The sequence below is a fragment of the Periplaneta americana genome, chromosome 16 (genome assembly GCF_040183065.1).
Source record: "Periplaneta americana isolate PAMFEO1 chromosome 16, P.americana_PAMFEO1_priV1, whole genome shotgun sequence".
Taxonomy (NCBI): Eukaryota; Metazoa; Arthropoda; class Insecta; order Blattodea; family Blattidae; genus Periplaneta; species Periplaneta americana.
The window spans coordinates 23,145,043-23,170,793 of NC_091132.1; the positions used below are offsets into that span (position 1 = coordinate 23,145,043).

Genomic DNA, 25,751 nt, shown 5'->3' on the forward strand with positions numbered 1-25,751 from the left:
TCGTATTGTTCTAGTGTGTTGAGTTTTTGGTTCCTGGGTTGTGTGTGTAGGATTTCCATGTCTGCATTTATGTTACTGTATGTATGGTTAGTATTGGTTATGTGATCGGCGTATGTAGATGTATTGTGTCCTCTGGTTATAGCTTTAATGTGTTCTTTGTAGTGTGTTTGGAATGATCTGCCTGTCTGTCCTATGTAGAACTTGTCGCAACTATTACATTTGAGTTTGTATACACCTGTGTGGTCATATTTATTTGTTTGTGTTTTTTGTGTGTTGAGATGTCTTTGTAGTGTGTTTTCTGTTGTGTATGTTATGTTGTATTTCTGTTTTCTGAATGAAGATGCGATCTTATGTGCGCTTTTGTTTTCATATGTTAGTGTGATGCATTTCCTGTGTTCTTGTGTTTGTGTTGTGTTTTGTGTATTTTTGTGTTTGTTAAGTTTTTGTTTTGCCTTCCTTAAGATGTTGTCTATTATGTTTGGATTGTATCCGTTTTCTTGTGCTATGTATTTGATTGTATTCACTTCTTCGTTGTAGTGTTGTTGGTTCACGGGTATGTTGAGTAATCTGTGTACCATTGTCCTGAATGCAGCATGTTTGTGTTGTATGGGGTGGTTAGATGTGTTGTGTATGTGTGTGGTGGTGGTTGGTTTTCTGTATATTTTGAAGGTGTGTTTGTTGTCGATTTTTGTTATGGTGATGTCTAGGAAATTTATGGAGTTGTTGTTTTCAAGTTCTAGTGTGTATTGAAGTTTTTGGTGTAATTTGTTTATGTATTGGTGTAGTTTGTGTATTTGTCTTTTGTTTCCTTTGTATAGTATGAGTATATCGTCTACATATCTGTGCCAGTATATTATGTTGTATATATGTTTGTTCTATGTTGTGTTAAAAGTTAAAAGTTAAAAGTGGTGTACGCAAGATTCAAAATGGATTATAATCTACGTTCAGTTTTATAAACATAAATAATTTTCAATGTGACAGTGTTTGCAGAGTCATTGCTGAATTAAGACAATCAGTTCATAACTCGAAAGAAATAATGATATAATATAAAATTGTACATAATTTCTCGTATCATATAATAGAAGGACCACATAATCCATAGGTATCGAATAACAAGTAGGCCTAGATATGGACTGGGAAGTGATGGATAAAGGCAAGGGATTGTCTCTTTGCCCTAAATTTCAGAACTGCTTTTCGATCCAATCAGTCTTCTACAAAATAATTTCTTCTTCCTCTCTTTGACAATTAAGTCGCTGGCCCTTCTTGGATTAATTGATACTCATTTTTAATATGTGCATCTCATACATGTGCACAGAAGGAGATTGTTACATATGAAAGTTTACAGGCCAGTATCAGTGTGCTGGTACTATCATGTTCTATTCATACCAGATGCTTGTACAATTTATTGTTATTGTAATAACAGGTTACCACAATTTGAAAACAAAGTATGGCGAATATAAACACAGAATTTTACCTTTATTCAAGAAAAGAGGCATTTTTATATACAATAAATCTATTACATGCTTTTCCAATTTTTTTAGTAGGTTATTTTATGATGCTTTGTCGACATCTTAGGTTATTTAGCATCTGAATAAGATGAAGGTGATAATGCCGGTGAAATGAGTCCGGGGTCCAGCACCGATAGTTACCCAGCATTTTCTCATATTGGGTTGAGGAAAAGCCCAGAAAACATCTCAACCTGGTAACTTGTCCTAACCAGGAATCGAACCCAGGCCACCTGGTTTCGCAGCCAGACGTGCTGTTATTCCATAGGTGTGGACTGCTTTTCCAATTCACTGCGGGCTAAAGCAAGGAGGTGCACTACACCTTTATTTTTAACTTTGCTCTAGAATATGCCATTAAGAAAGTCCAGGACAACAGAGAAGGTTTGGAAATGAACGGGTTACATCAGCTGCTTGTCTATGCGGATGATGTGAATATGTTAGGAGAAAATTCATAAACTATTAGGGAAAACACGAGAATTTTATTTGAAGCAACTGAAGAGATAGATTTAGAACTAAACCCCGAAAAAACAAAGTATACGATTATTCTCGTGACCAGAACATAGTACGAAATGAAAATATAAAAATTGGAAATTTATCCTATGAAGAGGTGGAAAAATTCAAGTATCTTGGAGCAACAGTAACAAATATAAATGACACTCAGAAGGAAATTAAACGCAGAATAAATATGCTATTACTCAGTTGAGAAGCTTTTGTCATTCAGTCTGCTCTCAAAAAAACTGAAATTTAGAATTTATAAAACAGTTACATTACCGGTTGTTCTGTATGGTTGTGAAACTTGAACTCTCACTTTGAGAGAGGAACAGAGGTTAAGGGTGTTTCAGAATAAGGTGCTTAGGAAAATATTTGGGGCTAAGAGGGATGAATGGAGAAATTACACAACACAGAACTGCACGCATTATATTTTCCACCTGACATAATTCTATTTATCTATGGCTCTTCAGCCCATTTTCGGCCCTACCCTTCTCAATTCTTCCTCTCCATTCTTCTCTATCCCTTGCTGCCACCTTCCAGTTCCGTAATAGCAGCAAACTGGTAGTATCTTCTTGAACCATATCCTCCCATCTATTCCGTGGTCTTCCAACAAGTCTTTTTCCTCCATATTGTCCCTCTAAAGTTCTCCTTGGTATCCTTCCCTTCTCCATCCTGACTATATGTCCTGCCCATTGCAGTCTCCTGATCCGTATGAAAGTTGACAAAGTTATATCATAGTATAAGGTGTATAATTCATGATTATATCGGATTCTCCATTTTCCTTCCCTTACCACTGGTCCAAATATCCTCCTTAACACCTTTCTTTCGAAGTTGTCAACTGCATTCTGTGATTTTTTGTGAAAGTCCAATTTTCACTTCCATATATAATTATACTACGGATCATTGTTTTATATAGTTCAATTCGACTTCTCCAATTGGCTCCACAATACCTAATTAGAGGAATAAGTGAATAATATGCTATATTAGCGACTTTAATTCAATTCTGGATTTCTATATTCTCTTCATTGTCATGCGTGATAGTTACACCTAAATATTTAGATTCATTTACTGCTTCTATTTTTTGGTTGGAGATCTGTATATCTACATCCTGGTTTCTTCTTTTTCTATTTAGTAACATGACCTTTGTTTTTGCCTCATTTATTTTCAAACCGACTTCAACTCCAGTCCTTTCCAATTTTTCTAATATTTTCATCACTGGTCGTTGTGCTCTTCCTATTATACAGTGAAACCTGTTCAAGACAGAAGTGACATGGCCCTAATTTTTTTTTTCCATTGTGGACAGGTTTCCGTATTATTCAGGTGTGACATTAAAATGGAATATTTTGTCATTCATATACATGAAAAATAAAATGGCATGCCACAAACTGCAAGAAGTACAAAATATTCCATTTAACACTCATCACATTAAATCAGCTTTCTGTCGCTTATTACGTTGGTGAATCATCTTGATTAAAATCTCATTTTCTGTATAAATATTATCGTAACTCACTCATTAGTCATTAAGCATTACTAAAGTTTACTAATCTCATTCTATTTAATATCTAACACTATACTCTAATACTGTACTGCATATCACTGCACATTATTAATTAATTGGACTAGGAGTCATCTATTAGAAGCCTTGAATTCTGGTTTATTTAATTTCTTTCCCAGTTCAATGGCTTGCTTTGCAGAATAGATCCAGAAATTGGCTTGTTCTTTGAAAGGTCATGAAGAACCCACTCCACAACAGTTCATTCATTTTCACATAAACAGTTGCTTTCTGGTTCCTTTTATGTCACCAATATTGGCCGCACATCACTCACTCATTATGATCTTTATTTTTTAAAGTGTCACACCTGAGTTTTCCACAACTCTACTTCAATATTATTTCACATAGACTTTGTTTCTAATTTTCATTTGTCTCGATAACTTTTACTTCATCACTTAATGTTAATGCCACATTTTATGCAACTTTTTTTTTACCTGGAAATTACTACACTTGCGCTCTGTTTAGCTACGACAGTATACGGGTGTGAAGCATTGAAAATCTTTGAAGGGACTCGTCTGCCTAGTCAACAGGGTAATAAAATTTATGACCGACAGGCCAACACACCCTCGTACCCTCTAAAATTTTGCAAAGAAAACTTGTTTTTATCTTAGTGACTGGCATATTTCGTATATTCCTTGAAATTACACGCTGTTTCAAAATATAGTTACAAAATATAGTGTGTCCAAAATATTGTTTCCGTTTTGAACAGTAGCAGACAGTTTCCGTTTCCGTGTTGGACTGTTTCCGTTTTATTCAGGAAAAATTATACATACTTACATACAAATTTCGCCGGGACCAATAAATTGTTCCGAAATAGACAGGATTCCGGATTATTCAGGTTCTGATTTGAACAGGTTTCACTGTATTTATATCATCTGCATATCCGACTGTGTAGACTAATTGTATTCCAGAGTATTGTGTATCTATTTGTGCTTTCCTTATAGCATGCTCTAGCACTAAATTAAACAGTAATGGTGCCAGCGCGTCACCTTCACCTGACATAATTAGGAATATTATATCCAGACGTTTGAGATGGGCAGGGCATGTATCATGTATAGGCGAATCCGGAAATGCATACAGAATGTTAGTTGGGAGGCCGGAGGGGAAAAAACCTTTGGGGAGGCCGAGACGTAGATGGGAGGGTAATATTAAAATCGATTTGAGTGAGGTGGGGTATAATGCTAGAGATTGGATTAATCTTGTTCAGGATTTGGCGGACTTATGTGAGGGCGCAATGAACCTCTGGGTTCTCTAAAAGCCATTTGTAAGTGAGTAAGTCTATTACATTCGAACAATAGTTTTACTTTCTCATCTCTTGGAAGTTAAGTTGCACAATTAAGAATTTTTTTTGTCTAAAAACTATCATCCTTGGCTGGCTTTGACCTATGATACTTGAAAGCAGAGGCAAGAACGGTAACCACTACACATCCAACAAGTGTGCCAACGACTTTTTATAAACAAACTTCCTAGTTGAATCAATTTCATAATACTGAATATAAAAAAAATTCATCCAATAGCTCACGAGAGAGAGTTGGATACATATAAATAAAAGAACAGAGACAGCAAATCAAAATTTCAGTACGGTATCAGGGTTGCAGCGAAAGTGCATTTGCATCAAAATCTCAAAATAGTTTGTTGCAGCTTTTCTCTGAACGTCACCTAATGAGAAAGTAAAACAGAAATTCAAGGAAACAAATCAAATGATATATGCTAGGTAGAAAATAAAGCAAACCTATTGTGTCGCGCGTGGCGCAGGGCGGCAGCCCACTTCTCCGCCTGTACCAGTTCCAGCAGTGCTGTCTCCACTTCCTCACAGCCTGCTGGGATGGGTGTGGGAGCAGGGGAGGGTGTGGGTGTTGGAGTGCCGTGGTCAGAGTCTCCCCCTTCCTCCACTACCCTGGTCAAGCTAGCCTTCACTGCTGCCACCTCAGCAGAAACATCCTGCAACTGTATTACATTTAACGTTACGTCACGTGACCATCGGCTAAGGACACGTGAAGTCGGCAAGTGTCAACAGTACTGCAGGAACACATCAACTGATAAAGTAGCTTCACTATTTTAACGAAATTGATATTTCTATTTTGAAAAAGAGAAGTTGCTATAGTAAGAACGTAATTTACAGTTGGTTTCCGTAAAGGAAACAATTCTTAGATGCATTTCTTATTACAGGTTTCTATTTACGAGTATGTAAACAATTTCATATTGCCCCTGTTTTTTTATTGCTATTATCTAGAGTTTTGGGTGGTTAGGATCACAATGAAGCCAATTTTTTCAGTCGAATTAATTCACTTCTTCAGTTTGTATTTGTGGGATTCTGTACTGAGCATTATACAGGATGTCTGAGGAGGAATGTAGAATAATTCAGGATAATGTAGTTTGGGTTAATCTACATCGATTTAACCTCATATAGCTATGTCCGAAATGTAATGGTTGAGAATTTATTGATGAGAGAAGTTTTAAATGTTCTATGTTTTAGAACATTGATAATATCTTTTAAAAATATTGGAGCGCAAGAGGTCAAATGACTTTATTGTCAAACGCCTGGCATTAGAAAACGACAACAACGTTTTAGAACATTGTAATATGATACATCATTGAAAATGCTGCATCTTCTGTTGTTTCAATAATCTCATAATTATGTATAAACTCAGTACGAAAATAAAATAATTACACAAGACAACTTACTAAGGTTGCCCTTCTTATGGATTGCATGAATTATAAATTCATATCAGGTACCATATTGGTACCGTTCTCTTTCCACCCTCAATGAAACACTTGGTAGCTTGTCAGTTTCAGATAACATCTGGTAAACACGGGAAAACACACAACTAGATGGAAGCCTTCGATTGAGAAAACACTGCCTGTATTCCTCACCAGCAGCCAATGCATTGCCATCACAAATCCATAAACAAAAAGCCTGTTTTCATATTCACTATGTGAATGCACGAATTAAATGACAAGTGAACGTGTATTCTGTTGTGCGGATTGCACTGGTGTTGCGGTGCTTAGATGCTGCAGTGTGGAAAAGATCTGGCATAACACGTTAAGTAGAATATAAGGAACTGCAAGACATTCCAGTATCTCTCCCCTTAATTTCTCCCCAGCTGTTAGACTTGTACATAGGTTAAATAAATGTAGGTTAACCCACTACATTATCTTGAAGTATTTTACATTCCTTCTGAGACACTCTGTATAGTATAGATTTTTCAAAAGTAAGAGGTAAAGTTAATAGCTCATATTTACTACACAATCTGAAAAATTCTGGCAATGGCTTATTACACAAGAAATAGGATTTTTTTCCATTATCAAGACAAGGAGTTTGTTTCTGGTTGTTCTGTTGGTCGTGTTATCAGTAGGCACTTTCCTGTAACTTGGCCTGTAAGATCACCAGATTATTTGTTGTGGTGCTACCCGATGGAAAGAGTGTTCTTGAGCAAACCTACTACAATTGATGAGTTCAAGGACTCCATTGTACACACTGTGGAAGATATTCCAGTACGCGAACTCGGAGCTGCTGTGTACAGCATTGAATAGAGGCTGTTACTTGTACAAGAACAAAATGTTGGACACATACAACATCTACGATGTAGTTATGGCAATGGGTAATCTGTGGCGCTACAGCCCGTGAAGGGCCTAGACCGACCAGCCAGCTGCTGGCCTCACGCCCACATGCCGAAGCAGAGGTGGACGATCATCCAACCAGAATGGAGGTATCGTGTGGTTAGCACGATGATCCCCCCAGCCGTTATAGCTGGCATTCGCAACCGGATTCGCTACCTATCGTAGCTCCCCAAGTGCATCACGATGCTGGGTGGGCACCGGTCCCATACACTGGCCGAAATTTCATGAGAAAATTTCTTCCCTCATGAGGACTCGAACCAGCGCGCATTCCGTAACGCGAGTCCTAGGCAGGATGCCTTAGACCATGACGCCACGGTGTATGGCAATGGGTGGTGATGCAAAAAATCCCATTTTCTTGTGTAATATGCTGGTGCCAGAATTTTTGAGATTGTGTAGAAAATATGTGCAATTAAAGTTATCTCTTACTTTTGAAAAACCCTTTATATAACTACTGAAGCTTTCCTGGCGACGTGATAATTCGAAATTTTCTCGGGCTTCCAGCCAGGTCATAAGTTGGTGATCCACCGACGTTTCGAGGATGTTCATCTTCCTCATCTTCAGGGTCAAATGGACAAGACACATTACCAGATTTTCTCAGGCATATAAACAGTCTACGACCCCAGATCCAGTTCACTATGGAGGTTGAAACGAACGGTAAACTCCCATTTCTGGACATCCTTATCTCCAGAAATAACAACGGATCTTTTGGCCATGCGGTATACCGTAAACCCACACACACCAACTTGTACCTGAACGCGAATAGTTTCCATCACAAAGTGCAGCGGATGGGCATACTTAACACACTGGCACATAGAGCAGTCTCTATATCGGACCCGAAGCAATTAGACACTGAATTTCAACACCTGAAGCTCACCGTCCAGCAAAATGGATATTTGGCTAAAGACATCACGGCCTCTTTGAATAGAGCAAGACACAAGAAGCAGCAGCCCATCACAGACTCACTAGAAGCGGAAAAACCAGCCACAGCCTGTTTACCATTCACAGGGAAGTTGTCGGGAAAGATAAGCAGACTGCTCCACAAGCATGGAATAAAAACAATCCAACGCCGAAAATCAGGAATAAGGTCAGATCAGTAAAAGACGATCTAGGCCTCAGAGTACCAGGGATCTACCGCATCCCGTGTGAATGTGATGCGGCTTACGTTGGACAGACTGGACGCACAATAGCGACGCGTCTTTCGGAACATCAAAGAAGCATCAGATTAATGCAGCCCGAAAAATCCGGATTGGCTGAACATTGCATTGAAAAAAGCCATAGGGCTAATTTCAATAACACTGAGGTCCTGGCGAAGTGTTCGGGCTATTGGGATAGAAGAGTAAAAGAAACCCTGGCCATAGCGGCGGAACGCGGTAACCTGAACTGGGACTCGGGTCTCCAACTAAGCGCGGCATGGGCACCGGCTATTAAATTTCTCATCAGCGGAGGCCACATGAGAACTCGTCCGCCGAGCCCACCGTGAGACCCAAGGTCATTCAGTTGAAAAGCACAAAGCAAGATGACACGTCGGCCGCGTTCTCGCCGCGGTCCGCACTAATAACAGCCAATCGGTGCACAGCTACTCGGCTGACTCCTCCCTCTGGCACTATAAATTAAGGAGCTGGGTACCCTCAGATATCATTTAACCCTGAAGATGAGGAAGATGAACATCCTCGAAACGTCGGTGGATCACCAACTTATGACCTGGCTGAAAGCCCGAGAAAATTTCGAATTACCCTTTATATGTTTGAGAGTTTCAGTTTAGCAGACTCTGCAAAGTGGATTGACTGCTGTGTGAAGTCTGTGAAGATAAGATTGTGTTACAATGGGTCTCAACCTTGCTCTTGCTCCTAATGTTTCACTGTAGCCCTTTTGACCTTCACAGGTATTTAAAGTTCTCTAGATATTATATATAATATGCTTTCGCAAAATTTTGCTATTATTATATCTACATCTTACCTTGTGAGCACATTCTTTACCTGATGATTAGAGATGGTAGATTTTCGCAATTTCGATAAATGCGAAATGTGCCCAAATGCTGTCAAAATAAGTAACTGAAGGGCTGAGAATAGCATAATCCTAAGCTACAAAGACAGAGTCACAGGAAAGCGTACTGAAAGTTTTGAGTCCAATGCTGTTAAGTTCGGTATCATAATTTCATCAGCGTATATTTCCGTGCATTTGAGTGCATTTTATAATATTTTACTAGTAGCTTCCCCATATGTGTAAGAAATGAATTCGCACAAAAAAACTATTTTTGTTAAAACTGTATCTTAGAACTATTTCATTCTCACTCCTTCAGGGCCAAAAAAAATATCCGAAAAATAAGAACTATTTCTTTTCTAATATGGAACAAATTCAAGTTTAACACTATGTACGCCTACAGCCATACACTGGTGTTAATGCTACAAATACATTAAAATACGGCAGGCTACCGTTAACTAACTACCTGGTTGTTATGGGCCATTGTTGTGAGTGCAGCCACCATCTTGTTAGAAGCTTCAATGAGCAGTAATAACTGGAAATGCAATTTATAAAGTGCTCGACCCAGATCTAGAATTAGTTCTTCATTACCCATTTCGGGTTGATTCTCTCCAAGTAAGTTGAGCTTCACAGTTGTTTTCACGGCATCAATGCACTGTAAACAAAATTAATAATCATAATGTTAGAGATTACACAAAATGCTTCTCCAGAAGATAACGTTTTCCAAAGTATCGACAGCATACTTGAAATAAGAGAGGTGTAACATGAATCATTTCTGCATCTGTAAGAAAACTGCGAACTTATTTCTTTTCCACTCAATTCAGGGATGATTAAGTATTCCAAATTTTGGATCATAACTCGAAACTCATCTTGTGTATTTTTTGGAAATGAAATTTGGTGTAATTGAAATTATATATCGTTTCCAATAAAAATCAATTGACGTATTTCAACTTTTGGAACAGATTTTTGTTTTATCTGTAAACCTTTAAACTACCGTACCTGATCTATTCCTTAATAATGCTGTTATCACAGTTCTATGTGATTTCAGTTTTAGATCTGATTTCGTTTAGCTTGCAAGTGAAAGAAAGAAGTGAATAGTGGGATCTACTTTACATAGATGTAGACTTGAAGTAAGGGCAGTGGTAAGGGTTGTTCCTGAGTGGGTTAGTGCTCACTAAAACTTAAATCCAAGCCCAACCTTCTGCTACTTACCCTCATTCCATACAGACACTGAAAGGCTGAAACATTTTCCATAACGCTTCCCACCCAATTCACCTATTTAATTATTAATGATAATTATTAAAACTTGTTCAATTAACAACTTTTATACTTCACTGCGTTAACTTAAACTTAATATGGTACTTTACCTTGGTGACTAGTTTCGGCGTGATTTGTCGCCATTTTCTAACTTCTAGTGAAGTTTTGAAAGTTTTTCCGCTTCATTATATTCTTGCTTAGTAGTAAGTTAACATGGAGCAACTATTTGAAATACATTTCTGAAAAAGCTCGTAAAAGATTCTCCCTTCTAAAAAGACTAGCAGGAAAGAAATGGGGATGGTCTAGGAATACTTTGAACACTACATACAAAATGTTTATACAGCCAGTGCTGACATACTGCGGAGATATTTTAATTACTTCACCTTTCATAAACGAAATAGAATATGTTCAAAACCAAGCTCTCAGGCTCATTACTGGTGGAATCAAAACAACTCCAATAGATTCTATGAGATTCCTCACTAATATTAACAGCATCAAAATGACAATAGAAGAAAAAGCACTGATTCAATATGAAAAACTTATCAGATTACCAGGAAACAATTGGCATTCATACAGTCCTCTCTGTAGACTGAAAACTCAAAAAAGTTTCATATCCATTGTTCAAGAATTAAAACAGAAAATCAATATCCCGAATTTAAAAGAAAACTTACAAATTAAACCAAACTCTTTAACTCTATTAAATATAGAATATAATCTAAATTTAACAGAAGAAATACTAAAATCAGAAGTAAACAATGAAATACTAAAACAATTGTCTTTAGAGACAATTAATATTAGGTACCCTCCACAAAACTGGCTTCATTTATACACTGACGGATCCTTGATCTCCAGAGAACAAGGTGCCGGTGCAGGTGTTACGTGCTGTGTCTTCTCACTTTATAGATCTCTTGGGTATGGAACAACAAGTTTTGATGGAGAAATCATTGCAATAAGTGAAAGTCTCAGGAATCTTCTATGCCATATCAATAAATTTAAAAATGCAGTTATATTGTCAGACTCCAAAGCAGCTATTCTATCAATAGTCTCTAAACACACACCTTCATCTCAAACAGCAGAAATAACTAAAATGCTCTCTCAATTATTATCACTCAATAAAAGAATTGTATTCCAATGGATACCATCCCATTGTGGAATCCTGGGAAACGAGAATGCGGATGCTTTAGCTACTTACAGACCTGTTACTAAATCTACGTATTACTCTGTGAAAAGATTTATTAAATCTACATACTTAAACTACAACAAACAAAATTTGATAATACAATCCCAAGGGAAAAAATGGAACTCTCTGCGTCAAAATCCACAGTTAATTCCCGATTTACCACGAAAATCGTCTGTAGCTGCATTTAGATTGGCAACAGGCCATGATTGTTTGGCCAAACACCTGCATAGAATTGGAATATATCAGTCCCCTAACTGCCCATTGTGCAACTCAAACCAAGAAATGGATTCGGAACACCTCAAAATCTGTGCTTCAGTGGCTGACCATGATAATATCTTTGAAAAATATTGGAGTGCAAGAGGTCAAATGACTTTATTGTCAAACGCCTGGCATTAGAAAACAACAACAACAACAACTTTACATAGATGTAGACTTGAAGTAAGGGCAGTGGTCAGGGTTGTTCCTGAGTGGGTTAGTGCTCACTAAAACTTAAATCCAAGCCCAACCTTCTGCTATTTACCCTCATTCCATACAGACACTGAAAGGCTGAAACATTTTCCATAACGCTTCCCACCCAATTCACCTATTTAATTATTAATGATAATTATTAAAACTTGTTCAATTAACAACTTTTATACTTCACTGCGTTAACTTAAACTTAATATGGTAATTTACCTTGGTGACTAGTTTCGGCGTGATTTGTCGCCATTTTCTAACTTCTAGTGAAGTTTTGAAAGTTTTTCCGCTTCATTATATTCTTGCTTAGAGTCATATGGAGGGGAGGGAGGGAATAAGTAGGTAGTGGTGGGAATGTGTTTTGTGATTAGTAGTGTTGTGTCTAAAAGGATGTGCGTTCTGAGATTCTGTTGTGAAATGATCTGTATGCCAGTGAACGTTCCTTGTATTTCTGTTAGCTGATCAGTGACAGGTCCCCCTACTACTGCCGCTGTTTACACCCACGAATTCAGGACGTTTTACTGGAATAAATTTACCTACTATGTTACATTTTGTACTTGTTTTAGGCATAATATCATAAAATTGCTACGACCAGCCTCATGGTCTAGTGGTCAGAGCTTCTGGCTAGTCCACACCTGTGGAGTAACAGTCAGCGCATCTGGCTGCGAAACCAGGTGGTCCGGGTTCGAATCCCGGTCGGGGCAAGTTACCTGGTTGAAGTTTTTTCCGGGGTTTTCCCTCAACCCAATACGAGCTAATGCTGGGTAACTTTCGGTGTTGGACCCCGGACTCATTTCACTGGCATTATCACGTTCATATCATTCAGACGCTAAATAACCTAGATGTTGATACAGCGTCGTAAAATAACCGAATAAAATAAAAAAGCTTCTGGCTATTGTTCATGAGGTCCCGGGTTCGATTCCCGGTTAGAGCACAGGAATTTTTCCTTAAAGGGGATTATTCCTGTGTTCGTCCATGGTCTGGAATTTAGGTTAAGTTTAGATTTAAGACCTCTCCTGGCACCACATTATCATAATCATCCTATCACATCATCGGGGTAATGTAACTCCGCCTTCCAGGCACCCCAACCTCAGAAGTGGGTTACAATTAAGCCACGGCCAGGAGAGAAGACCAGAAATGTCGAAGAGACAACCTGGTGGCATTGGATTAAAAAAAAAAATAATAAAAAAAATAATAATAAAAAAAAATTAAAAAAAAATAAAATTGCTAAACTGAAGTATGCTGTACTAGTTTAGGAGTAACGAAACTTATTTTAGAGTGATCCTTTAGTGCGCGTTATTTGTTGTGATTGTGAGCAGAATATGTACTCAAGGGCACGTGCCATATTTATACCCCATGCACACTTTTACTCATTCCAATGTCGTGGGACTAAGAAAATGGACTTTAGTCAGGAAACAGGGATGTCCGACTTTTTAAACTTATTTATTAATGTAACAGAGATACGTAAGTTTTAATTTGGTGAAGAGCCGTAATTTCGCAGATGCAAGGACTGGCAGTAGCGCGAGGACCTGCCGTTGATCAGCTGATAGAAACACCAGACACATTTGCTGGGACTTACTGTACTTAAGATAGACACATTTACCCATAATGTCAATGATCTTGGGAATAAACAAAGAGAACTATCCATCTTACGTTCTGTACATTCGACCACTACCCAAAATTAAAAATGCTTGAAGTTGCGCAAATGACATGTCTTACATACACATGCACACAACTTCACACTTGTGTAATTCTGATTGAAATGTGCTTATTTTATTCGTAATTTTCTACATAAGCGGAGGGAAGGAGCAGAAGAAAATCATCCCAACTTCAAGGACGGAACAAGTGACTGTCGCAGATAAACACATGGTAACAGGAGTGATTAGTAATGAGTGCAGGAACCCACATACTGACGTAAGAGGAAGTGTAAAGGTGATGGTGCAGCAAGGAGAAGAAAACAGTAACGTGATCGTGCAGCATAAGCGGATTCCTAGTCTCCATACAATGGCGGTAAGGTTAGTGCACTCCAGAAGGAATGCTGATAATAACGGAACTAACAACACAGGTGCTAGAAAAAAGGCGAGGGGTGATAAAAAGAGAAACCAAGAGTCAGGAAGTGATAGGGAAGGAAATAGTGTAAAGAATAAGGGTGCAAGTGGAAGTGAAAATCTAGTATGTGAAAGTGAAAGCGTGGGGGGGGGGGAAAATAAAAGAGGAATAGAAGAAGAAATAAATAGAAAGAAAGATAAAGACAGAAATAAGACAGAGACGAACAGTAATGAAAGGTCAGAACTTGCGACAGTTGAGGATTTAGCAGAGATATTTGATATGTATAAAAAAAAAATTGGGGATGTGATCAAAAAGTGCAAGTAAAGTGAAACGAAAGATCGAGAAGTATAGGGGAGAGAGAAAGTGTATAAGCAGATGTGTAGAATAAAATGGAAGTATTTATAGGAAGTGGGAATAGTGACAATGGATAGGTGTAAGCAGAATAGTGAGAAAGTGGAAGAGTGCGCAAATAGGAATGAGTGAAAATAGTGAGAAAGGGTTAAGAGAAGTGAACAAGGGACAGCATAAAATTAGTACTAACATTTGAACGTTGGAACAGTAAATGAATAAAAGGTCAAAGAATAAATAGGTAAAATAATTCAATATGATAATTTATAGAGAAAAATTGAATTTGAGATTTTAGTGAATAGTAGTTAGAGGAAAAGGTGGGTGTGAAAGGAGTATACAATATTAGATATATATTAGGATTAAGTGAATCAAATAGAGAATAGCAAATGAAATGTAAGGAAATACTGAAGGGGAGATTGACCAAGTAACAAAAAAGGTACATAGTGTAATTGGGAGTATTGTGTAGACGTGTTCTGCAAATAATGTGTTATTGTAATAATATGTTAATGGTGGCACCAGATATAGAAATGTGAGGTTCACCATTACATGTAAAGAAGTGCTGTGAAGAAATATATATCATATCATATCATATTCGTAATTTTAAAAATGGAAATAAAACAAAGTTAATTTAAAAAATACCTCAACAGCATGATCCTTTCTGTCCAGGAAAGTCTCCCAGTGTTCTTGAATTTCCAGCATCCCAAATCTCAATGCCTCAGTGAGGCGTGGACTAGTAACTGCATTAGGACTGATCCACACATGTGGTGGGTCGGCTTGGGATGAAAGCAACTCTGCAACTACAAGAAGTCGCGATCCTAACAATGCTGCTCCTTGCGAAGCCGTCACAGCTGAATTGCCCGACAGGTACTGGCAAGCCTCCTGTGTCAATGAAACTGTCTTGGTGCTGACATCCTAAAAGCATTTCAAAAACACATGTTGAGCAATGAATTGTGATACGAAACTGTGTTGCTGTTGACATCCTAAAGCATTTCAAAAACACATGTTATGTACTAATGAATTGTTATCCAACTTTAAATTCGAGAAGAACTCAATAGTTCAAAAAATTCTTCAGACAATTAATCACAGTTAACAAAATTCTGCAAACAGACCCATAGCAACTTCAAAGTCACAATATTGGATTTTATCTCTGCGTATAGGCCTATTAGACTCCATGTTGTAAAATAATTATATTGCGGGGAAAAAACGTAGACAACTCTCAAATCGCGGGTGTTCGTGTAAAGGGGGTTAAGTCAAATTGTAAGGTATGTAAACTTCTCTGCTTTGGTACTGAACAAAACCCCTTTGTCACAAAATATGGAGCACTGTAACTGCATTATGGATGGAAGCATGACTTAACCCCTTTAACAAAAGACAGAAGTAATCGTAAAGGGTTCAAATCTTTACTTATCCCACTTTAGCCAATTCATACTTAACCCCCTTTACAGAGCACCCACGAAATTACGGAAGACATATTTTAAGGTAAATATCGTAAGCATATAAGGAAAACGTACAATCTGCAAATCATATGCAATGCAAAAAGGAACATAAATTTTATTTAACTGTATCATTTTAAGGTGTGGCATGTGTAATACACAACTTTAGTGTGGGGAGGGGAGAGGAACCTTATAAAAACATATTAAAACTGCATCCTACGTTAACAGCATGGTTTGTTTGTGTCTTTTTTTTTCTTGGCAACTAGAGTTATTTTAACTAATTAATTGATGAACTAGTGGACTTACTCGTGTTAAATATGTAATATTTGTCCGGCTTACAGTTGTTTCAGTGCTTCACGCACCATCATCAGAGCCTACTAGATCGCGGCGTCATCTCGAACTTCTCTGCCTGTTAGGAGGGTGTGTTTTATTGTTGGAAGGTGTTGAAGTGTGGAGTCGAATAGTGTGTGTGTACTGAAATTGATCTGTATGTTGAGGATTTGATCGGGGTGTGTTTTAGTGTGTTTGTATATTTCGTATTGTTCTAGCATGTTGAGTTTTTGGTTCTTGGGTTGTGTGTGTAGGATTTCCATGTCCGTATTTATGTTATTGTATGTATGGTTAGTATTGGTTATGTGATCGGCGTATGTAGATGTATTGTGTCCTCTGGTTATAGCTTTAATATGTTCTTTGTAGCGTGTTTGGAATGATCTGCCTGTCTGTCCTATGTAGAACTTGTCGCAACTATTACATTTGAGTTTGTATACACCTGTGTGGTCGTATTTATTTGTTTGTGTTTTTTGTGTGTTGAGATGTCTTTGTAGTGTGTTTTCTGTTCTGTATGTTATGTTGTATTTCTGTTTTCTGAATGAAGATGCGATCTTATGTGTGCTTTTGTTTTCATATGTTAGTGCGATGTATTTCTTGTGTTCTTGTGTTTGTGTTGTGTTTTGTGTATTTTTGTGTTTGTTAAGTGTTCAAGTGTTAAAAGTGGTGCACGCAAGATTCAAAATGTATTTTAACTAAATATTGTAACATTGATCAAGTATGTACATTACCAATTATACTCCTATACCTATCTTATTTTCAGTTACCCCTCTCACAAATACATAAAATAGCATAATAGGTTTTAGCTAATAAACGCTACTTCTTCAAATAATTAATGCTATAAAATGCTATTTCTAAAAACATTTTTTCTATAAATGAAGAGTCCACTGCAAGAATGATGGATGTCATTTGGAATACATTTTGCAGGAGAAGCAATTGAAAGTTTGAAATGCTTAGCGCTCAAAGCTTAACTGTGATTTTCCGATCATTACTGGACAATGACTATCAGTGTTAATGCCATATAACTCTGTATGTACATTCGATATGTCGTAAGCTATGCATTGACAGTCTTGGTTCATTTTCGACAAGAAAGTGACATCCATCATTCTTGCAGTGGACTCTTCAAATATAAAAAATTAATGCTATAATTTCACACCTCTAGATATAATATGTTGACAGTTGACTGTTTAAGTCTGTCATGTGGAAAATGCAATAAGAGCAAAATAAATGACAACAGACATACATTCCTTTCGTCAGCATGCAAGTCATGGATGATTTATAGAGTACGGTACCTATATATGCCTTTAGATTCGGGGTAGATGTTTATGCAGCTTCTAATTTCTCTAATCTTCCTAAGCACAAAGTTGAAGAAAATGTGATATACTTTTATATTCAAAATTACAGCAATCCTCAAATCCGAATCACGCACATACACTCCTTACATCAAGTTAAACATATCAAGAAGTTAAAATAAATACCCTAATAAGCCGATGTAACAATTGAAACAATTCCATAGGTGAAGCAGGAATCTGGTTGAGAAGAGACTGGATTTGAAGTCTCCATACTTCTTCAGTGTCATCACGCATTATTGGGCGGAATGCCATGAGAGCTGAGAGATTTGGAGATGCATTGCATGGGGTCACATCACCCAGATCACCAGCACTTGATCCCCTACAGAGAGAACGAGATAATGATAAGACATTAACTGCATATACTTTAAATACAGAGAAGAAAGATATAAATTAAGTGTTTTACCCATGTTGAATCTTTCGTACACTATTTTAACACTTGAATATAAATAATTGATTAAATGGCGATCTTACTCGTGTTAATTGTGTAAGCATGTGCGGCTTACAGATGTTTCGGTGTTTCTTCACACCATCCTCAGAGCCTACTAGATCACGGCGTCATCTCGAACTTCGCTGCCTGTTGTGTGGGTGCGTTCGATTGTTGAAAAGTGTTGAAATGTGGTGTCAAATAGTGAGTGTGTTCTGAAATTGATCTGTGTGTTGAGATCAGGGTGTGTTTTAGTGTGTCCGTATATTTCATATTATTCTAGTGAGTTGAGTTTTTGGTTTTTAGGTTGTATGTGTAGGATTTCCATGTCTGTATTTATGTTTTTGTATGTGTGGTTAGTATTAGTTATATGTTCGGCAAACTCGATATAAAGAACACATTAAAGCAATAACCAGAGGACACAATACATCTACATCTACACACTATTTGACACCACATTTCAACACTTTTCAACAATCGAAAACACCCACACAACAGGCAGCGAAGTTCGAGATGACGCCGCGATCTAGTAGGGTCTGAGGATGGTGTGAAGAAACACCGAAACAGCTGTAAGCCGCACATGCTTACACAATTAACACGAGTAAGATCGCCATTTAATCAATTATTTATGTGTTTTAATTACTAATGTTTATAATAGCCTACATACCTTCGAGTGTCAAAGAAAAAATTATTTTTCATATTTCTTATAGTATAATATCAACTTTTAGCTTTATATCTGTGAAAGAAATTTTAAGATATCTGTAAAATTTACGAAGTTATCCATTAAAATGTCCTGCTATGCAAACACAACACCAGCCAGCAATCTATAAGTTTAGCGATCATTTTCTTAAATCTGTATTTTTCAAAACTGTTTAAATCATATATATTATTATAATGTACCGAAGTAAATATGATATTTCCATGCAGATATTCTGCGTCATCATACGATGAAAGAGTAATGGAATGGAGAAAAATTCTCTCCGGCGCCGGGATTTGAACCCGGGTTTTCAGCTCTACGTGCTGACGCTTTATCCACTAAGCCACACCGGATTCCACCCCGGTGTCGGAAGAATCGTCTCAGTTTTAAGTTCCAACTCTTGGGCGCCACTAGAGGGAACCCAAGAGTTGGAACTTAAAACTGAGACGATTCTTCCGACACCGGGGTGGAATCCGGTGTGGCTTAGTGGATAAAGCGTCAGCACGTAGAGCTGAAAACCCGGGTTCATATCCCGGCGCCGGAGAGAATTTTTCTCTGTTCCATTACTCTTTCATCGTTTGTTTAAATCAAGTTTTCTACATTTTTTAGATAATTGCATGAAATTCTGCATAGGCCATTTTCTTAGTCAAATCAAAAAACCGTAGCTCAATCTTTATCTCATCTTTAACAGAAATTTAGGAGGAGGGGGAGGGGGAAAACCAATGAATAATTTCTTATTAATGTAAATATGTGAAAAATTTTCATTTTGCAGTGCAGATATTCTAAGCTACTGAAGGATATACCTCCTGAACCCAGAAGACTGGCAGTTGCAAGCTTTCGTCTTAACACTGAACATGACATCCTGGGTAAACACCTCAATCGTCTTGGCATCCTTCCATCAGCATCCTGCATTTTGTGCCATCAACAGGAAGACATGGATAGACAACATCTTGCAAAATGCCCTGCTCTGAAATCCTCCAAGGAAGTCAACCGCTACTGGGAAGCCAGAGCCCGAATGTTTTTAATTACTTAATCCGTAGTTTTGCTCACCACTTTCTTGTTTTTCGCTCAGTCAGTGATAGTAAATATCATGTACTAGCCATTAGACAATTAAATAAATATTCTAACCATTGTTAATATGAATGTTACCTTTAAGGGTGGGGGGGGGGAACTTAATAGTTCATCAATATTTGTATAAGTGTTAAAGGAGTGTAATCAAGAAAAGAACTGATTTTATTGTAATAATTATCAAGTTAGCAGGGGCATCATTTCATTTTTTGATTGGGAGGAGGCAAGATTTTAGGAAAGACCTTATTACGGCATATCACTAGGGAATCATGTAGGACTATTTTCAAAAAACTACAAATAATGCCCATGGGTTGTCAGTATATCTTTTCATTAATAATCTTCCTCGTATGTAATCGTGAAAACTTTGTAACTAATTCAACAGTTCATAGCATAAATACACGTCAAAAAAATGACTTTCATACTCCATCGGCAAGTCTATCATGCTATCAAAAAGGAGTGCGTTATATGGCAGTAAAAATTTGTAATAGCCTCCCTATCGATATAAAAAATGAAACTCAAAACATAAGATTATTTAGGGCCAATTTAAAGAAATACCTAATTTCTCATGCGTTCTATTCTGTAGGTGAATTCATGACATTCAATAACACTTCATGAAACTGATACTAAAACTTAGTGTTGTACTAGTAGACTATATTGTAAATCTCGTCTGTATATATATTTCATCTAGACTGTGACTATAAATTAAAACTTTATAATAGTATTAAGTTTTTTTGACTTGTTCCATATTCTAGCTGTAAAGCAATGTATGAATACCATGGAATGTTAATAAATACAATACAATACAATCACTATTTCCTTTGAAATTAGCTATTTTCCGAACTGTAAACTGGGATAAACTTGACAAAAAAAATGGCATTGTTATTTTGACGCATAAAATTTGTTTTCAGTGATTGGCTATGCAGTTAAATTGTAAACATTAGCCTATCTAAAATTTCAGATTTCATTTGCCCAAATTTTACTACAGGCAGAACCTAAATATTTCCTTTCCTATAGTAGTAATATTTTAATTTCAGTTAAAGCAGAATTACTATCTGTAAAATCCACTTCTAAGTGTAACTGAGCACGTTTGATTGCTCCTGTGCGTGTTTTTTTAAGGTTTAAATTAACTCAGACATACTGTCTGCAAAATCTTTAAACAGGCCGTCGATTATTAAAAAAGCCTGATGACACTCTTACCCAAGTCAGAGCTGAACACACACCCTAGAATCTGCAAGCAGTAAAGTAATAATATCACGAATTCCGACAGATCTGGGGTTTATACTCCAAATGATAGTGAAGAACATATTCAATTCTCATCTAGGACCATGACCATAGTCTTCATGAATTCATTTTATTAATTATGCAGAGGATTAAAACATCATATTTTCTGGTACATTCCTAACGCCACAAGGCATTTCCAGATGATACGCTACTGATACAAACAATTTCCTGAGTTAGCACCAACAGATCTCGTTTTTTATTTTTTTAAGTGTTTAAAAAAGTGGAATATTTTAATATTAATGGTCCAGCTCTCACAATTTTTTCTTTAGTAGTAATACATTACTTTGAGAGAGGAACATAGGTTAAGGGTGTTTGAGAATAAGGTGCTTAGGAAAATATTTGGGGCTAAAAGGAATGAAGTTACAGGAGAATGGAGAAAGTTACACAACGCAGAACTGCACGCATTGTATTCTTCACCTGACATAATTAGGAACATTAAATCCAGACGTTTGAGATGGGCAGGACATGTAGCACGTATGGGTGAATCCAGAAATGCATATAGAGTGTTAGTTGGGAGGCCGGAGGGAAAAAGACCTTTGGGGAGGCAGAGACGTAGATGGGAAGATAATATTAAAATGGATTTGAGGGAGGTGGGATATGATGATAGAGACTGGATTAATCTTGCACAGGATTAGGGACCGATGGCGGGCTTATGTGAGGACAGCAATGAACCTTCGGGTTCCTTAAAAGCCATTTGTAAGTAAGTAAGTAAGTAAATAGGCTATGTAATTTTTTTAAGTTCAAAAAGGGGGTTCAAACTGGCAACCCTCCCCCTTCTGTAAAACTCTAGTGGGTTGAGGGGATACTTATTTAAGTGACGTGAGGAATGTGGAAAGGTTTCAATGATTTAAATACCGGTACGTTTTCTCTCCCGTGTGTAGTGTGGGGAGATAAGGAAGTTTTTATATTTAAAAATATTTTTAATTGACTGGGACATGGATTAATCTGGAAAGTATGAGGCCGGGGAAATACCTGTTACTATTTGGTTGAGAAGCTTTTGTCATCTAGTCTGCTGTCAAAACATCTGAAAGTTAGAATTAATAAAACAATTATATTACCGGTTGTTCTTTATGGTTGTAAAGCTTGGACTCTCACTTTGAGAGAGGAACAGAGATTAAGGGTGTTTGAGAATAAGGTTCTTAGGAAAATATTTGGGGCTAAGAGGGATGAAGTTACAGGAGAATGGAGAAAGTTACACAACGCAGTGTATTCTTCACCTGACATAATTAGCAACATTAAATCCAGACATTTGAGATGGGCAGGACATGTAGCACGTATGGGCGAATCCAGAAATGCATATAGAGTGTTAGTTGGGAGGCCGGAGGGAAAAAGAACTTTGGGGAGGCAGAGACGTAGATGGGAAGATAATATGTTGTTGTTGTTGTTTTCTAATGCTAGGCGTTTGACAATAAAGTCATTTGACCTCTTGCACTCCAATATTTTTCGAAGATATTATCATGACCAGCCACTGAAGCACAGATTTTGAGGTGTTCCGAATCCATTTCTTGGTTTGAGTTGCACAATGGGCAGTTAGAGGACTGATATATTCCAATTCTATGTAGGTGTTTGGCCAAACAATCATGGCCTGTTGCCAATATAAATGCAGCTACAGACGATTTTCGTGGTAAATCGGGAATTAACTGTGGATTATGATGCAGAGAGTTCCATTTTTCCCTTGGGATTGTGTTATCAAATTTTGTTTGTTGAAGTCCAAGTATGTAGATTTAATAAATCTTTTCACAGAGTAATACGTAGATTTAGTAACAGGTCTGTAAGTAGCAGTGCTGCCCCTCTTTGCTAAAGCATCCGCATTCTCGTTTCCCAGGATTCCACAATGGGATGGTATCCACTGGAATACAATTCTTTTATTGAGTGATATTAATTGAGAGAGCATTTTAGTTATTTCTGCTGTTTGAGATGAAGGTGTGTGTTTAGAGACTATTGATAGAATAGCTGCTTTGGAGTCTGACAATATAACTGCATTCCTAAATTTATTGATGTGGCATAGAAGATTCCTGAGATAATATTAAAATGGATTTGAGGGAGGTGGTATATGATGATAGAGACTGGATTGATCTTGCTCAAGATAGGAACCTATGGTGGGCGGCAATGAACCTTCGGGTTCCTTAAAAGCCAGGAAGAAACTAAGTAGTAATACACAATTATTATTTTTTTTTTAATCTTAAATTCAGGGGGCAGGGGGCAACTTATCTACCCCCAAATGACACCTTTGATTTTAATTCAATGTCTGATTGAAACTATTTCGACAGCACTTCTAGAGGAAATTAGGGAGAGGGAGGCAAAGAGAGTTACTGTATCTCTTTCTTCTCTGGGAAGATAACAAATTGCACATTGGTACTAATTTTATTAACTGCAAAGCTGATACATACGAAGTATCTGAGCGTGTCCCAGAGTCATGGCGAGTCCGATGTTCAAGCAGACTAAGAGAAGATGGAGGATACACGCCACTTCCTCCAGCAGAGCTTCCACCAAATTCTGGCGCCACAGCAACTTCATCCAATGGAGATTCAGAGCCTACTTCATCATCTGAGGATTCCTCAGCCACGCCCCGTTGCTGAAAAAAATCAAGTGTGTTATTAATTTATTTAACATAAGTAACATATTAACATAATTATTTTCCTCTATTAATTAATCATTCATGTGCACCAAGGTGAAGTAACGGCTAGCATGCCTGACAGTTAAACAAGCAGGTGCGGGTTCAAATCCTGGTTGGGACAAGTTAGCTGGTTGAGGTTTTTTCCGGGGTTTTCCCTCAACCCATTAAGAGTAAATGCTGGGTAACTTTCGGCGCTGGACTCTGGGCTCATTTTGCTGGCATTATCACCTTCATCTCATTCAGATGCTATATAACCATAGCAGTTTAAAAAGCGTTGTAAAATAACGAATTCATAGTTTTCTATCCATGGGTAGGTCCTTCACTGCACACTCAGTAGCCTCCAATCTTCCCTCTTTTTCACCTTCCTCTTCGTCTCTGCATACAATAGATATATCTGAATGTTGTTTATCATCTGATATTTTCTTCTGCCCCGAATTTTTTTCCCTATTCACCATTCATTCCAGTGCATCCTTCAGTGGGAAGTTTCTTCTTAGCCAATTCCTTTTTCTCTTCCTGATCAGTTTCAACATTATTTTTCCTTCACTCACTCTTTCTAGCACAGCCTCATTTCTTATTTTGTCTGTCCATTTCACATACTCCATTCTTCTCCATATCCATATTTAAAATGCTTCTAGTCGTTTCTCTTCACTTTGCCGTGATGTTCATGTTTCTGCTCCATACGATGCCATAGTCCACATAAAACATTTCACTAGTCTCTTCCTTAGTTCTATTTCCAGAGGTCTGCAGAAAGTATCTTTTTCCTATTAAAAACTTCCTCTGCCATTTTGACTTCTTGCCAGCAGCTCATGTTAGTGCTTATAGATAGATAGATTTATTGATATTAGTTCACAAAAGTACAAAACTTATAATTTAACAAAAAGATCAATATACAAAAGTAGTTATACCTAATAAATGTTCAATTTTCTAAACTAATTTATTTATCGCAAATCTCAATAATTTATTGGTTCAAACTTGCACTCACGTCTGGTTTTAGTGCATGTTTAAACCAATCGTAATAACCATTAAGACTTTAAACCTTATTTATCTGCTCTTATCACAATTTACTACCATAAATATTTTAATACTTTTTTAATTTTAACTCTACAATAAACAAGTGTAAATCAATCTTTCCTGATGCTCTATTTATGTTTAATTTTTAGGTCTTATTTTCATAATAACTTATTACAGTGCTTATAGTACACCCCAAGGATTTGAAGCTGACCACTTGTTCTACTGCCTCATTTCGAATTCGCATGCTTACCTTCTTTAGAGACATAAGAATGTAAAAATAACCAAAACACAAGAAGGATCTTCTGCCTGATAGACTGTTTGCTATGTAGCTCTGCAATGAGCTAAGTGATCACTCGCTGGACTTACTTCTGTTTACTGCTCATATTATAATGCATCGTGTAAAATGCACTAATTTATTTTTTATTTTAGTTGGTTATTTTATGACGCTTTATCAACATCTTAGTCCCTATTTACACTTGCTATTTGTCGCGCAACATCAAGCACTTTCTGTCGGCTATATGTAGCATCACCGTTTACACTTGGCAGATTTTTCGTCCACAAGTTGACGCAAGTTGTTGCGCTTTCTGTCGGCTAAATGTAGTATCACCGTTCACTCTTGGCAGATTTCTCGTCTGCTACTCGAGGCTAGTTGTTGAGCTCGAGCAACGTGTGAGTGATGTGGTGAGGCTTTTAAATGAACAGAATGGATTTTAACAATAAAAAGTAGCTATTTTAGCTTCTGCAGCTTCAAGTGTTTTGTTAGCTTGCACTAATGAGAAGCAAAAAAAAAAAAAAAGAAAAAGAGAGAGAGAGAGAGAGAGACTGGGAAAGGAGATGGAGGTCCAGAAGGCAGGAGAAAGGGTTATTCCATGTTCTCAGTAAAGATTTCAAACTGGAACAAAATTGTCCAATAGATATTTATTATATTAAAATGAATTGAAAGTTTAATTTTTTTTCTTGCATATTGACTTCTGATGTTCTTTATTTTTGTTTTGATGTCGGAGGGAATAGTATTGGGACGAACAGACTCCAAATTTTTACAAATAAACTCCAGTGCATTTTCCCTCCGAATCCTATTGTGATAGTCCTTATTTCTGATGT

General features: G+C 37.2%; 2 protein-coding genes across 8 annotated transcripts in view; one reads left to right on the forward strand and one right to left on the reverse strand.

Annotated features, from left to right (window-relative positions):
- LOC138691641 (uncharacterized) overlaps positions 1 to 25,751 on the forward strand; it is a 315,534-nt gene that overhangs the window by 105,926 nt on the left and 183,857 nt on the right. The gene's annotated exons all lie outside the window — the stretch shown is intronic.
- fry (Protein furry) overlaps positions 1 to 25,751 on the reverse strand; it is a 719,047-nt gene that overhangs the window by 12,637 nt on the left and 680,659 nt on the right. For all 7 annotated transcript variants that reach the window (XM_069813811.1, XM_069813807.1, XM_069813810.1 and 4 more), the window contains 5 exons: positions 23,413 to 23,597; positions 17,679 to 17,871; positions 15,080 to 15,352; positions 9,617 to 9,805; positions 5,282 to 5,496 (listed from right to left, as the gene is read on the reverse strand). In XM_069813811.1, coding sequence (XP_069669912.1) covers positions 5,282 to 5,496; positions 9,617 to 9,805; positions 15,080 to 15,352; positions 17,679 to 17,871; positions 23,413 to 23,597 — 1,055 coding nt within the window. The remainder of the gene's footprint in view (positions 1 to 5,281; positions 5,497 to 9,616; positions 9,806 to 15,079; positions 15,353 to 17,678; positions 17,872 to 23,412; positions 23,598 to 25,751) is intronic.